Raw genomic sequence first — 13,513 nt, forward strand, 5'->3', positions numbered from 1 at the left:
GCGCTTTCCTCTTTATCTGAAACATGTGTGTAATGGCACCAAAGTCAGATGTATGATGAATGATTACTTAGTTCCAAAAGGAGATATTTTTTTCACAGTTGTAGTAGGTGAATAAAATATAAAAATCATCTGCCGCTCCTGAGATTTGCTCTCTGAATATTTCCTTGTTGAATGTGAGTGAATGAGAGCTGCTGTCTTACTGGGAGAAAGCTTTCCCTTGGAGTATCGGTAAGAGTAAAGGATTTAAGGTTGCTTCTAGGGAAGTAAATGAATGTATTTGTTAGATAACGTGTTACTGCTTGAGTCACTGAATCTAGGTAATAAGAAATCTTGAAGTGTTGGGGTTGGGTTGTTTGGTTTTTTTTTTTCAGCCAGGCATACAAGTGACTTGTATGTGCACAGCCTGTTAGAAGTCAATATTGAAATTGCCATAAGGCATTGGAATTGCCAGCCCTTGTCCTTGTGGCACACAGTCAATACTAAAAGCCAAACGTCTTTCACTTTTGCTTTGTTGACAGCTAGCCTGAGGAGAATTAGGAGAACTGACAACAGTTATTTCTGATTGAAAAATATGTTTAAAAAGACCTCAACAAACAACACACCACCACTAGTATTTATTCACGGAGGCTATCCAGAAAGTTTAGCATTTCCCTTCATTGGTGTTCTCTTCCTCTCCCTTTGTCTTGCACGCTCCTTTCCAGCCATACAGACCACTGTAAACCTGCTGAGAGCAGGGAGCCCTCCACCCCACAAAGAAGCGCGCCAGAAGCGAAAAGAATTGCGGCAGAAGCTGTTAGCTGAGCAAGAAGAGCTGGAGCGGCAGATGAAAGAACTGCAAACGGCCAACGAGAACAAGCAGAAGGAACTGGAGACCGTGCGAAAGGTGGGAGTGGGAGCTGCTGACCTTCAAGCTTAAAGCTCAATCTCTGTGGTCTTGATGTATAATTAGGCATCTATTTCCTGTTCAGGTGTTCAGACACATTGAACAAACTCCTCCAGAGGAGGTGAGCTTGTGTCAGCAGCAGTAGATGTGCTGGTTGAGTCTCCAGTGTAAAGCCTTCAGCACTGACTGCAGCAGTTTCTGAGGACTGTTCAGCAGGCTCGGGGTAACTCACGTGGCCCAGCCCTGTCCCCTGTACTTATGAGGGTATTGTGAAGCTAGTGTAGAAGAAAGCCCCAGCTGTGTGGATGGTGCTAGGGGACTGGAAAGTCTACTATTTTCAGTCACTTATGAGGCTTTTGTTTTTCTTTTCTGTCAGACATGTCTGTCAAACTTGGGGCTTTCCATTAAGATTTTCTTATATAGTTTTCCAAAGTTATTTTATGTGTGGGGGAACTCTTCTATTCATACAGAGGTAGTTTCCAGAGATACAAATTTAATTTACAAAGATTCCAAAGATGCAAAGTGATTTTTGTGAGTATGTATAGGCATAATTTTATTAGAGTGGTTTGGGGGAGGTTTATAGAGTTGAGACACTTAGCAACCATTTATAAACTGTTTAATGCACGCTCCTTGTAAATGCTGGATTGATTTCTAACAGCCTGAGAAGTGGACTAGAAATCTCTTGAGTATTAGCAGAAGACTTGCTGAATACATTATTTTCCTTGTAGGCAGCTTTTTAGTCTAACGGCTGGTAGGAGACACCAAGGTGCCTTTGCTGTGGCTGCACACTCTGACAGTAGATTGAACATGCTGATGGATCTTTGTACTTTGGAACAACTGGTGCCTCTGTAATAATTCTCCACAGAGACTTGGTTATTATCCAGATGTACTTTCTATCTTTCTTTTTAAAGACTTGCAAGAAGACTTACTATGGCTTTTATTGCTGTGATGATACCTTTTAATGAGGAGCGTGCCTTGGAAATAGCTTAGAACACCGTTAGATGCCTCCCGCCCCGCTGCTACCTAACATTTTGGCTGCTGAATCCCTGCTGCTAGAGCAGGCCGGATCTTTCCCCTGTGCTTAGTCTGAAGAGTCTTTTGTTCAGTGACTTCCTAAATTAATTTGATTTTTTGCATTCCCAGTTAGGACAAGTCTGCATCGTTGCTTGAGTTTTTCATAAATAAAAACCACTAACTAATTTTAGCTTTCAGTTAGAAAAAAAACTTGATCTTTGTGGCAGGGGAGAAGCTATAAATATCACGAGAGCATGTTAAAGGTGCTGAGTCTAGAAAGCAAATAAAATAATCCATAATGTATCTTTTTTTTAAAAGTCTTGTCATTAAGTCACAATTTTTGGCAAGGAGAAATTTGTCTTTTTTTTAACCAGCCTTGCACTGCCTTAAATGGAGTCTGACAGTGGAAAACCGTTTTTAAATTGAATTTTAGCACCTATATTCTAGCATGTGTTTAAGATTCAGAATCAAAAATATGCTTTAAAGGATAGCCTGTGTTACCTGCAAGTTACTGGTAAGTAATATACCTGTTAACAGAAATCATAGGACTGGATAGCTGTGTTGAGTCTATGGAGAAAAAGTGAAGGGGGTAAGGTAACATGAGAGCAACTCCAGAGGAGCAGGAGGATGTTGACAGGCTCCAGGGGGTTTTGTAGAAATCATAATGGGTTAAACTAAAGAGAGTTGTGGCAAGAAGCATCTTTTGAAGTGGACTGGATTAAAATGACTTCTTGAGGAAAGTAGTTTAGTCTCTGACATGAACTACTGCACTTTGACTAAGTGGAATGAGTGGGGAGGTACTGTGTTGGAGGAACTTAAAGGGTTTGAGTAGTTAGAAAACTGTTCTTCAAGGAAAAGGCTTTGTAAATGGTTCAGGAAACTGAATTCTTCTGGAAAGCTTAGAGTTAGATTTGCTCCTGCTGGCAGCGAGCCACCACTTACGCAGCATCTGCCAAAGTGCACTGTGAGACTGGTTTGTATTTTGATAACTCTTGCAGTAGAAAATTTCAGAAGAATAAGAGTCTTTGTCTAAAATAGATTTTTTTTCATATTTTTAATGGAATTTTGAGATACAGACATTGAACAGACTGAAAGGTAAGTTTTCTCACCAAGAAAGCGAGCACAAGACTTGTGCACCTTTTCTGTTTCAGTTAGGGGTCTTGCATGGGATTCAGAGACTCTGTGCTGGCTAACCCCTGCTGGAGTGGGATGTTCCTGTTGATTCCCCCTCCTTCCCCGCCCCCAACATTTGGGACTTTTCCCTAAACTGCATAGTTGTTGCCAGTAACCTTACCTGCCAGGAATGGATGTCCTCTGACATGAATTAAGCAGGAAGTTGCTGATAGAGAGTGGACAAACAATGTATTTTCTTGTTGAGCTCTCTGGCAAAAGCCTAACACCCACCCTTGCCTGTGACTCTGCACGTTCGCCCTCTCAGCTCAGTATTGGCAATGTTTGTTTAATTTCAAAGTGGGAAAGGAAATCAAAAGAAAATTTCACTTAAATAGGCATCTTGGATTTGACTACAATTACATGCTTTCAAATGTTCTGGCAGGGGAGGAATACTGCTTCTGAAAGAGTGGCATCATTTAAGCCTTTCAAAGGGGAGCAATTCTGTACTATCTTCTACAGCTTAAAACCAGAAACTAGGAGCCTTCTCCTTCCCTTCTTCCCATCTATTTCAGATTAGAGTGGTATCACAAGCACTTAAAGGAATGAAAGTTTTAGCTTGGCATTTTTAATCGTTTAGGTGTCTCATTGGTTCGTCTAGGTTGTGTGAGGGAAGATGGTTTAAATGTGGTAACTTCCAAAAATCCTAAGGAAGATGGGTGTCCCACTCTTCTTGAAGGCCTGTGGAAGCAGTTTCACCAGCCTAGCACGTTACAAAAGAAGGGTGCTCGCTTTATGTTTCCTCTGAAGCATCAGATAAGTTTCTTATGAAAATTCTGTGAAAGAATTATTTTGTTTTCAGTATTGGTAAAGTTTTGGCTGGTACCTGTACATTTCTGACCTACCATGCATTCTAAAAATATATGCTATTGAAATCCTGATGAAAGAACAAACTGGGACGACTATCTTTATTTGTAAAATCAAGATGCCAAAAAAAAAGTTAAATAAGTTGCACAAAGGCGTGAAGGTACCAGCAGCTGTTTCCTAGGCCTTAGCTCTGACTAGGCTAATTTTTCCCCTAATTTCAAGTGATGATTATCAACTAGAATTTTATTTGCCTTACATGGCAATTTAGGAGATGTTAAAGGGATGTGATTCACAATAGCACAATCACTTATTATAGTCAAAGTTTGTGGCACTTCTGCTTTCCCATGGCAATTTTAGTGCTTCTCACTTCTGTTTCTGTATGAACTCTCTGTGTGCTGGCAAGTTTTCACTGTTGGAACTCCTGTACAGTCCTGCCTGGGATGTGCTTTTCCATAATAGTTTTCTATCCCATATGAGATTGAGAAGGAAATAAAGTGATTTCTATCAGGTGTGTAAAGCAGGACTCAAAGGAAACTTGGAGGATATCTGATAATTGACTTTTCATTGGTAAATTTAAAGTTGTCTTGCAACTGACAAGATTAAAAATTATATTTAGAGATTAAGAATAGCCTCAGACATTAAAAAAAAGAGCTGGTGCCTTAATGCTTTTGAAGGTTTCTTCCAATTTTGTTAAAAACAAAAATTGTTAAATAAAATTCCATTTCCTCCAAATGTTGTCATTTTGACAAATTGTTTTTCTTTCTTTTTTCCCCCCCAACCCCTCACTCTTCTCTTGCAGCAACTGGAAGCAGCAGCTGCTCGTGCTGCTGAGGAAGAGAAGAAAAGACTTCAGACTCAAGTTGAATTACAAGATCGCTTCAGTTTGGAGCTGGAGAGAGAAAAAATGGTGAGTAGTGCATGTGGGTTTTTGCTACAATTACAGAGAGTGAACAATGCGTTCAGCAATGGCTTCCCTCACAGGCAGTCACTGAAAAGATTCTGCAGATTTTGCAGGAGGCCGGAGAATACAACCTGAGTTGTATTTATTAGAGATGTAGGAATAAAATATTTTTATGAGTGAATTCAAATACTAGAACGGCTTGCCTACAATTGGTATACCATTCAAAGTTTAAATATTATTGGAAAATTGGGAAAACATTGACTGTTTGAAAGATAAATGCAGACTGAAGTTATCCTTGCAGTTTTGAAAGATGGAGAACCTAAGGCCAGTACATACTATATGAATATACAAAATGAACACAGGCATAATCAAAATGCATTTTAAGAATTTTCTGACTTGAGTATATCCATGCTTTTTTATACTGTGTGTTCTTGTACATTTACACACACACGAACATAAAAAATAAATAAATATTGTAGCTTTACAATGCTGTTACTATAATCCACACTGAGAATTTCCAGAAGAACTAATTTTCAATCTTCAAGGGCTTTGTGAACCGTAATGAGCTTTTCTGTTAGCTGGAGAAAAGAAGTAGAAATAGTCCAGTCGATGTGATGGAACGTCTCAGGACATAAATGCACACAGTGCTGCTTTATGGGCTGCGTGTGAATTCCTGAATACGATCACTTTCTGGGTCAGTGGGATTTAGGTTAGCTGAGGGAACGAGGCTGCAGAGCAGTGGAGCAGGACATGCCATCCTATCACACTTGACAGAAAGCCTTTCTTGCTGACTTTGGGAGCTGTGCTTACCTTCTGCGGAGTACACGTTATGTGCTGCTAAATGCTGAGGTTTTGGTGCTTTATCCCAACTGCGTTCAAAGCCAGCTGGCTGCTGTTGTCCCCAGCACAGTGATGGGCTGAGTGGGAGGACGGTTCTGGTGCAGCAGCCCCTGGTTTCCCGCTTTGGTCAGTGAAAGGCGGGGGATGTGCATCAGAGACTGGGCGACTGTGGGTGTGCAGCATCCCCCTCACCTTCGTTTAACCCTTGCCATTGGTTTTTGGTATAGCTGCTCATCTGTTAGCAAAGCCAACCTCCTTAGCCAGTTTCCAGCCCTTTACCCATCCTGTGCCGTTGCGGTGCCATCATCCAGATAAAAGTGTTTGAAATACACTGCTGCCAAGGGAGGACTTGCCTGAGGAAAGGAGTGGAAACAGTGTAATTAAACCAGCCTGGCCTTTGTGTCTGCAAGCTTTCTCTTCCTTCCCTTTCTGTATCTGTAAACTAAGTGACAAGTTCAAACTGATTGAAGTTAGGTTTAAACCCCTGTGAAAATCCTATGCTGCATGAAGTAGGGCAATGTAAGTAACCTGTATTATTACTTATTTTTTTAAATGCTTTTAGTTACAAATCTACACTCAGTTTTATCAGTTCTGCTCTGCAGGCAGCAGGAAAAAGTTTGTCTCTGAAGACATTATCTGAGGGAAACCTGGCAATTCCTTTAAAAATTGGAAACCTGAGTTGCATGGTAGCTCATATGTATCCTCAATTTATGCTGCTAGGTAAGACAAAAAATGGAAGAGCAGGTTGCTCAGAAATCATCTGAACTGGAACAGTATTTACAGAGAGTACGTGAACTGGAAGAAATGTATAAACAGCTACAGGAAGCTTTGGAGGATGAGAAGCAGGCACGGCAAGATGAGGAGACTGTAAGGAAACTTCAGGCCAGGTATGGCTTTGACCTAGTAGAAATTTATTTCAATACCCGACTCCCCCTTGCAATAATAAGTAACTGTGCCATACTATTAAAGGTTGTTTGCATCTTGGACACGCTGCTGGAAAGGGGGACTGGCTGAAGTCCAAACACAGGATAGATTATTTTTTTTCCTTAAGCTATGAAGGCTAAAGCTGGTTTTTTTTGATTTTTTTAATATGTTTGATTAGCCCTTAGCGGTGGGAGTGCTCAGCAATTTCAGAGAAGCAGGTGCATTTATTTTTCCATCAGATGTTGTGCGTGTCAACACTGGAAAAACTGAGACCACTCTGTGCAGACTTTTCAGTTGTGTATTTTATAAAGCAGTAACTGTAAATATTACTTTCTGCTGTATTTTATCACAGGTTTAAATTGTAATTGATAAAGGGTTAAGTCTCCTCTTACTCATATAGCCTTTGTTTAGTGTGGTTTGTTTCTTCATATATTCAGTCCTCCTAAGACAATCAAGATAACTTATGGATGCTTGTTTCTTCTGTCGTTTTTCATCGTTGTGTATTTGCATTATTGACTAAATTTTCTGAATAGCCCTTTGTAGCAGTCAGACTGCTTGCACTGCTGGCATGATTTTCAGCTTTACACTGAAGAGAAGCCAACAGGCAATAACTTTTTCCCTGCTTCCCAAGCTTGCTTTTTTTTTTTAATAAAAAAAGGAAAGAAAATAGTTAGCTTGGCTTGCCTATGTGTACGCTACATAATGGATACAGCTTACTTTAAAGTGCAGTTAATGTCGCAATCCCCGTTGCAGATTACTGGAAGAGGAGTCAGCAAAGAGAGCTGAACTGGAAAAATGGCACTTGCAGCAGCAACAGACCATTCAGATGACAGAAGCAGAGAAGCAAGAGTTAGAAAACCAGAGAATGATAAAGGAACGGGCTCTGCAAGTTGCTATGCAGCAACTGGAACAACTTGAACTGGAAAGGAAAGAGGCCCTTGAGCAATATGAGGTGAGCTGTCCTGTTCATCAGCCTCTCATACTTAGCCAGGTATTCAGTAATTTAACTGAATCTGAAGTTCATCAATATCATGCCTCTTGAAGGATTAGTATGGCACAAAAATTACAGTAACAGACAGGATAGTTATGTGTTGGGTTTTTTGGCCTAAACCAGTAGATATGTTTGAAGAAGAGGACGTGTTTCAGACACACCACCTCCTTTCTTCTTTTGTCCCAATTCACGTGCAAGCCAGCTCAGTCGTATCCTGAAATACTCCTTGTCTTCTATTGTAGGCTAACTGCTTCGGCAGTCCCATTGCTGTCATAACCAAATGCCCTATACTTTTGAATTAATACTCTTTTAATGGTTTGATGATGTCATGGGGCAATATTGTCTTCTACAGATGAAAAATCGATGTGCTATGGTAGGCCGTTACTCCTCTAAAAGGTATTTAAGCACTGAACTGATGTCAAGGAGAGCTAGGAATTAGCTCAATGTGTAGCCGTGCCTCGTGTCCCAAATATCAGGCCTGTTCTCTGCTCTGCTGAGTGTTTTTGGTGAAGGCCAGTAGCTGTATTCATGGAAGAAATACGAGTCAGAATCCAGCGAGTACAGAGTCTGAAGTGCTGCATACTTTCTAGGGCTAGGGAGGTGTTGATCCTGTGTGTATTTAGGTCAGGAAACAAAACATGACTGGATTTCTGTTTAACTAGGGAGTGTGTTTATGCTGTCTCTGCGCGGTTGAGGTTAGCTCTGTGAAGGACAAGCTAGTGAGCTGTCTCAACTGGCACAGAATACAAATGCTGCAGTGACTGCAAGCAAGGGCCCAGGTGGGGTAGTTCTGGCCACTTTACAACTTATGTGTTGGTGTTACATCTAACACCATCGTTAGATTGCTTTTGGCTAATACTTGACTTTTTTTTAGATGACATCTCAGAATTTTTGTATATGAAACAACATTTACTACTACAAAAGAATTGCTGAATCCAACAGACATTAAAAAAACCCAAACATCTCCCCCCACACCCAGAGCGAAACCCCAAACAAACAAAAAAAATTCCACAAAACAAATGATGGAGTAGGTCACTGCAATAGTTGACTCGTTATTTTAGAAATAATTAATCACTCAATTTGGAACTGACCAAAAGACCATTTTAGACCAAAGAATACCGCTTTCTTGCTTGGGTGCAACAGCAGCAGTTCTTTTCATAGCTTACATTTTATGATTTCTGATAGTGAGAGATAACCACTAGCCGGTGTTAGTTTGGAACACAAAATGCATCCTTCTGTTTTGAAACTACAGTTTATGCTTTCAGTCCTCATGAAAACTGGCCCAACTTACACAGCTACAGAATCTTGTAAAACTTAGTTATTTTTGGATTCTGGTTTGACAACTTACTTTTTTTAGTTTGCGATGATTAAATTACTTAAGGTGGTTAGAAATGAGGTTCTTCTGTCTACACCAAATAGATTGCTGGCTGAATTAGTGTGGTTCTGTCTTTAGATTTAAAAGCATGTTTTTTCTTTTTATATGAACAGAGTAAAGTTGTTCTTGTTTTTCAAGTGGGTTGTATCTTATTTCAGGAGGTTAAGAAAAAATTGGAAACGGCGGCTAATAACACCAAGAGTTGGAAAGATAAAGTAGCTCATCATGAGGGATTAATTCGACTAATAGAGCCAGGTAAGTTATTAACAGAGAAGTTACAAAAAATAAGTATTCATTCTGTCTTACATACTTCATATAAATGACCTAGTGATTTACTGAAGTCTGCCTTTTCCTGTAGCTTATTGGTTTCATGTCAGCCTATAAATATCACATTTGTGAGAACTGCTGATGGTAATTTTCAAGTCTTTGCCTCTACTGGCCCTACTGTAATAATTAATTTTTTATTATTTGTTTATTTATTTATTTATTTAAAACAAATCAAGGATCAACCTGAACATCGCGTGATTTGGGTCTTTAAGGCAGTTCGCATAAATGCTAATTGCCAAAAAGATGAAGTAAAGATGGCTAAAATATTTGATTTTGGGGATAAATTTAATTTCTTAGCTTAATTAATAGCATGCCAGCCCAGAGGAAAGTGGCTTTGTAATGCAGCGCTGGAGAGATTGCTTTCCTTCAATGCTGGAGAGATCGCTTTCCTTCAAGGACATCTCTAAAGGCAAGAAGGAGAGGGGTTTACTAAGATACAGCTATTTGGGGTGCCGGGGGAAGTTGGGAGATAAGGATGCAAAAGACAGCAGCCATCGACAACTTCTCACATTAAGCACCTTCACTGACGGGGTTCCTCCTTGGTCAGCTAGTCATCAGGTCACCTTAGAGTAGGTGACAGCACTTACCAAAGCATCCTGTGGCGACACTCGGCCTGTCCCACTGACACTGGGTGAGCAATGTCCCTGTCAGAAACGCCTGTTTCAAGTATTGCACTCTGTCTTCCAGGCTCCAAGAATCCTCACTTAATCACAAACTGGGGCCCGGCCGCCTTCACTGAAGCTGAACTTGAGCAAAGACAAAAGAGCTGGAAAGGGAAAAAAGCCACTTCTGAGTAACGATGGTAGCTGACGTATCGTTTGTGAATAGACGCCCACCTTCATTCATTCTGCTTTGCACAGAGCAGCTTCCCGCTTATAAAGATCTTAGTTTGCTCAGCAGGTCGGGCCTTTCTATGAAGGAAATACTGTTGACCACATAGGAGTGTCTACTCAGAGCGCATTAATTACAATATGTGGTGTCTGACAGTACTTGCTGTTTTCCCTCATTTTTCCAGAAATTCTGTTCTTTTATACAAAGCTTATCAACTGAAGATTTTTATTTAAATGCAGCTTGTGACAGAATTGTTTCCGTACTAGCCTGTAACAATCTGACAGCATCTAATCAATCAAGCAGCATCACTTTCATTCCAAAAAGTGAGGGAAGAAGTTGTTTTGTTGGTTCAGTTATTATAATTTAAACCCAGGATAAATCGATCCTGGAGGTTCTGTCCAACTTTGAGATAGAGCATTACCTTTCCTTCCATTGACTCGTCTTTTGTTTTTGCTCTGTCCGTCTGTTGCTCTTTGCATGGTGCTTCTTCCTTAGCGAGGGTAGACCGGCATCACTGGGTACCTGCTGGCTGGTTGGATTTTGTGTCCTGTTTTCCTCTGTTTGCAGGAATCCAAACAAAAGAACTGGAAATAGGCACGTACAAAATACTGCTGTAAAACATTTGGAAAGAGTAGTCATGCGAGATTGTTCTTGTACTGTCTCATACTTTAGAAGCGCTAACAAAAAACTTGAGAGTTCTCTTCATAGTTGTAAAGATGCACAGTTTTGATTTACAGCATTGTGGAGCAGATGAATGGAAGACGATAGCACATACAGGCCAAATGTCATCTGCATCAAGGCTATGCTTGTGCAAGAAATTTCATCATAGTGTTCCACTGCTTTAGATACAACACTTTTGTCTTATTCTTAATTGGAGGCCAGATTAAAAAAAAAAGCAAGAAGAAAACTAAGTTTGACCTTTTTATTTTAGATAAAAATTATAAATGGGTAGCAATACTGCTTTAGAAAAAATTAATTCCCGTCAGCAAAATAATTTCAGAATTTCTAGTAACAAGGCTTCCCAAAGAGCCTACTGCTCTGCCTCAAAATTCTCTCCAGGGACAAAGCCAGTTATTTCTGTTTCTGTAGGGAAAAGGAATATGTCTGTGATTTTGCTTTGTAGATCTCCCACACCAGACAAGAAGTCAGTCTATTGCTAAGTAAAGTAGTATTTTTCGTAATTGTACAGATATTTTGAGAACTGAGCCCCCCCTCCTGAAGAGCAGGTGCCCATTGGTGTGGCTTGTTAGTCAGCTTTGACCTTTGTATGTACACCGAACACGGACATCCATCTCTTAGAACCTGCTTTTTAGTTCATCTAAATGTTAAATTATTTTTAGTAAATAAGAAGTGGATGTTTTAGACGGATAACCAGAGCGTTTGTGTACTGCATTGTGATACTTGGATCCCAGAAGAGCAGAAGCTGTACAGAAGTGATCTTCAGATTCAGAAGTCAACAGCATTTTTTTATTTGTCTATTAACCAAGACTCATTCAGATACTGAATCTTCCCATACATTTATTCTCTGGTTATATTTTTATACTAATTGAAATCTTTAATGTTTCAGTAAATGGAGTGTTGATTAGAATGGCAGGAAAATCCAGGATCTTCCTATTTGTATTTACTGTACAGGAAAGCAGTAGTTCCTTAAGCTTGCTAACAAGGCATTTTTAAAATTGATTATGTTTACAGAAGAAATGTGAAAAAAACTGTAATAGAAATACTAATGTATACATTGTTAAACTTTGCTGTAGGCGATGGAACAGTATTTATAACTATCAAACATCTTTTATGTGGAGAGCAGAAGGTCTACTGGGGCTAAACTTGTTTAATTTTTCTAACAGTCTTTATTTTGGACAAATGTTTTTTAAGAACACCAAATGATGCATGTTTTCATATTTTTTACTGTTCTTTAGAATTGGCTATTTAATAAAGTAATACAAAGTCATTTATATTTCTGAATTAACTGACGTCTTTTGGCATGGGTTTCTTTTGGGTTAGTGGTGTTCAGAATTCAGTAGCCATTGTGTGGAAGTATTAATGTGATGGAAGAAATATATTCTTAGTGGTCTGATCAACGGGATTTGGATTAAAGCCCTAGTAAAGGCAGTGGTCACACAGATAATACAATATAATTTGTCTTAACAGCACCACTTCTCTTACATGTTTGTATTCAGTACACCTCGATACAGTATGATGATGGTGAGCGATTACAAACAGCATTGCTCACTAACACAAAGTGTACCAGGTAGGAAATGAATTGATACAACAGCTACATCTCCAGCAGCACATCAAGGCTTAGAGTGCCAGCCTGGGACGAGGGCAGACCTGCTCTTATCAGCGAGCTAATGGGGGAACACGGCTGTGGAGTGTGGGTACCTTGGCACATAGAAATGTGTGCTTCTGCAGGAAAAACAGCCCTTCATTAAAATGTCATCTGCATGCATCTGTCTTGAGTTATTTATTTCTTAGTCACTATTAGAAGAGGAAATGAGACAAGTCTCCTTTTAGCTTTGTTGTCCCTGCTTGCTCTGACTAAGAAAGCTTTGTGTGAAGCGCTGTACGGTAAAAGTGGGGGAAGAGGTTGGTTTAAAAATTAACCAATCACATTTTGAGCAAAAAATAGTATTTTACAGTAAGTCCATTAAAGCTACGCTAAACACAGCATGAGTCAGAGTCACCACATCTCATGAAACTCCAGCATGGAAAACTGCACTCCTGGTGCAGTAGCATTTCCAGTGAGCCCCCAGGTTACAGCACTCTTATTCCAAGAAACTTAATGGTGAGGATATCCTCAATGAACTGTGGTGCTATGGTTGTCTCTTTTCCGCCCCAAGAAGCCTTGCGACGTCATAGTGCCTTACATACATGCCAGGCTACCTACGCAGAGGCCAGTGGAAAGCTGCATCTGCTGTTCTTGAACCCTCAGTAGAATGCACTGGAAGGCTTCGTCTGATTCAGATTTACCTGCTGCTTATGGTGGAACAGTCCTGCAAACCAATAGCACAGTGCCATGTTATTTTTGCTTAAAACAGGAGTGGGTTTTTTTAGCCCTGTGACCATTTTATGAAGCTGATTTATGAGACTTGCACGCTTACTCACACATTCCCAAACTGTAACAGGCCAGTTTCCAGCAACTCATATTACTTCTGTTTAACTGTCCCGCACGAACAGCCACAAAAGTGAAGCCTATACAGGGAAGCACAGTGTGTTAGGATAAGATCTGTATCCTGGGGTGAGGCGAGGGGGCAACAGCAGGCACACCATCCGTTTCAGTAAAAGTGAACTGAAAATAACTGCTCTGATTTTTTTTTTTTTTTTTTTTTTTTTATCTCAAATATGTGAAGCAGTTAAGTAAACAATTTTTGAGCAAACCAGTGCATGGCCAGGAAAGGGGATCTCCATAAGGTCTTTTAGCTGCTTTGGGGACAGAGGTCGTTATTTGTTCAC

At 40.0% G+C, this 13,513-nt stretch overlaps 1 protein-coding gene across 1 annotated transcript in view; it reads left to right on the forward strand.

Moving 5' to 3' along the window:
• SWAP70 (switching B cell complex subunit SWAP70) overlaps positions 1-12,011 on the forward strand; it is a 42,431-nt gene extending 30,420 nt beyond the window's left edge. Inside the window, exons 7-12 of the mRNA XM_074585936.1 lie at positions 702-883; positions 4,674-4,781; positions 6,336-6,502; positions 7,293-7,491; positions 9,064-9,160; positions 9,920-12,011. Coding sequence (XP_074442037.1) covers positions 702-883; positions 4,674-4,781; positions 6,336-6,502; positions 7,293-7,491; positions 9,064-9,160; positions 9,920-10,029 — 863 coding nt within the window. The 3' untranslated portion in view covers positions 10,030-12,011. The remainder of the gene's footprint in view (positions 1-701; positions 884-4,673; positions 4,782-6,335; positions 6,503-7,292; positions 7,492-9,063; positions 9,161-9,919) is intronic.
• The last annotated feature ends 1,502 nt before the right edge of the window (positions 12,012-13,513 follow it).

Source organism: Larus michahellis, chromosome 4, assembly GCF_964199755.1.
Source record: "Larus michahellis chromosome 4, bLarMic1.1, whole genome shotgun sequence".
In the NCBI taxonomy this organism is placed as follows: domain Eukaryota; kingdom Metazoa; phylum Chordata; class Aves; order Charadriiformes; family Laridae; genus Larus; species Larus michahellis.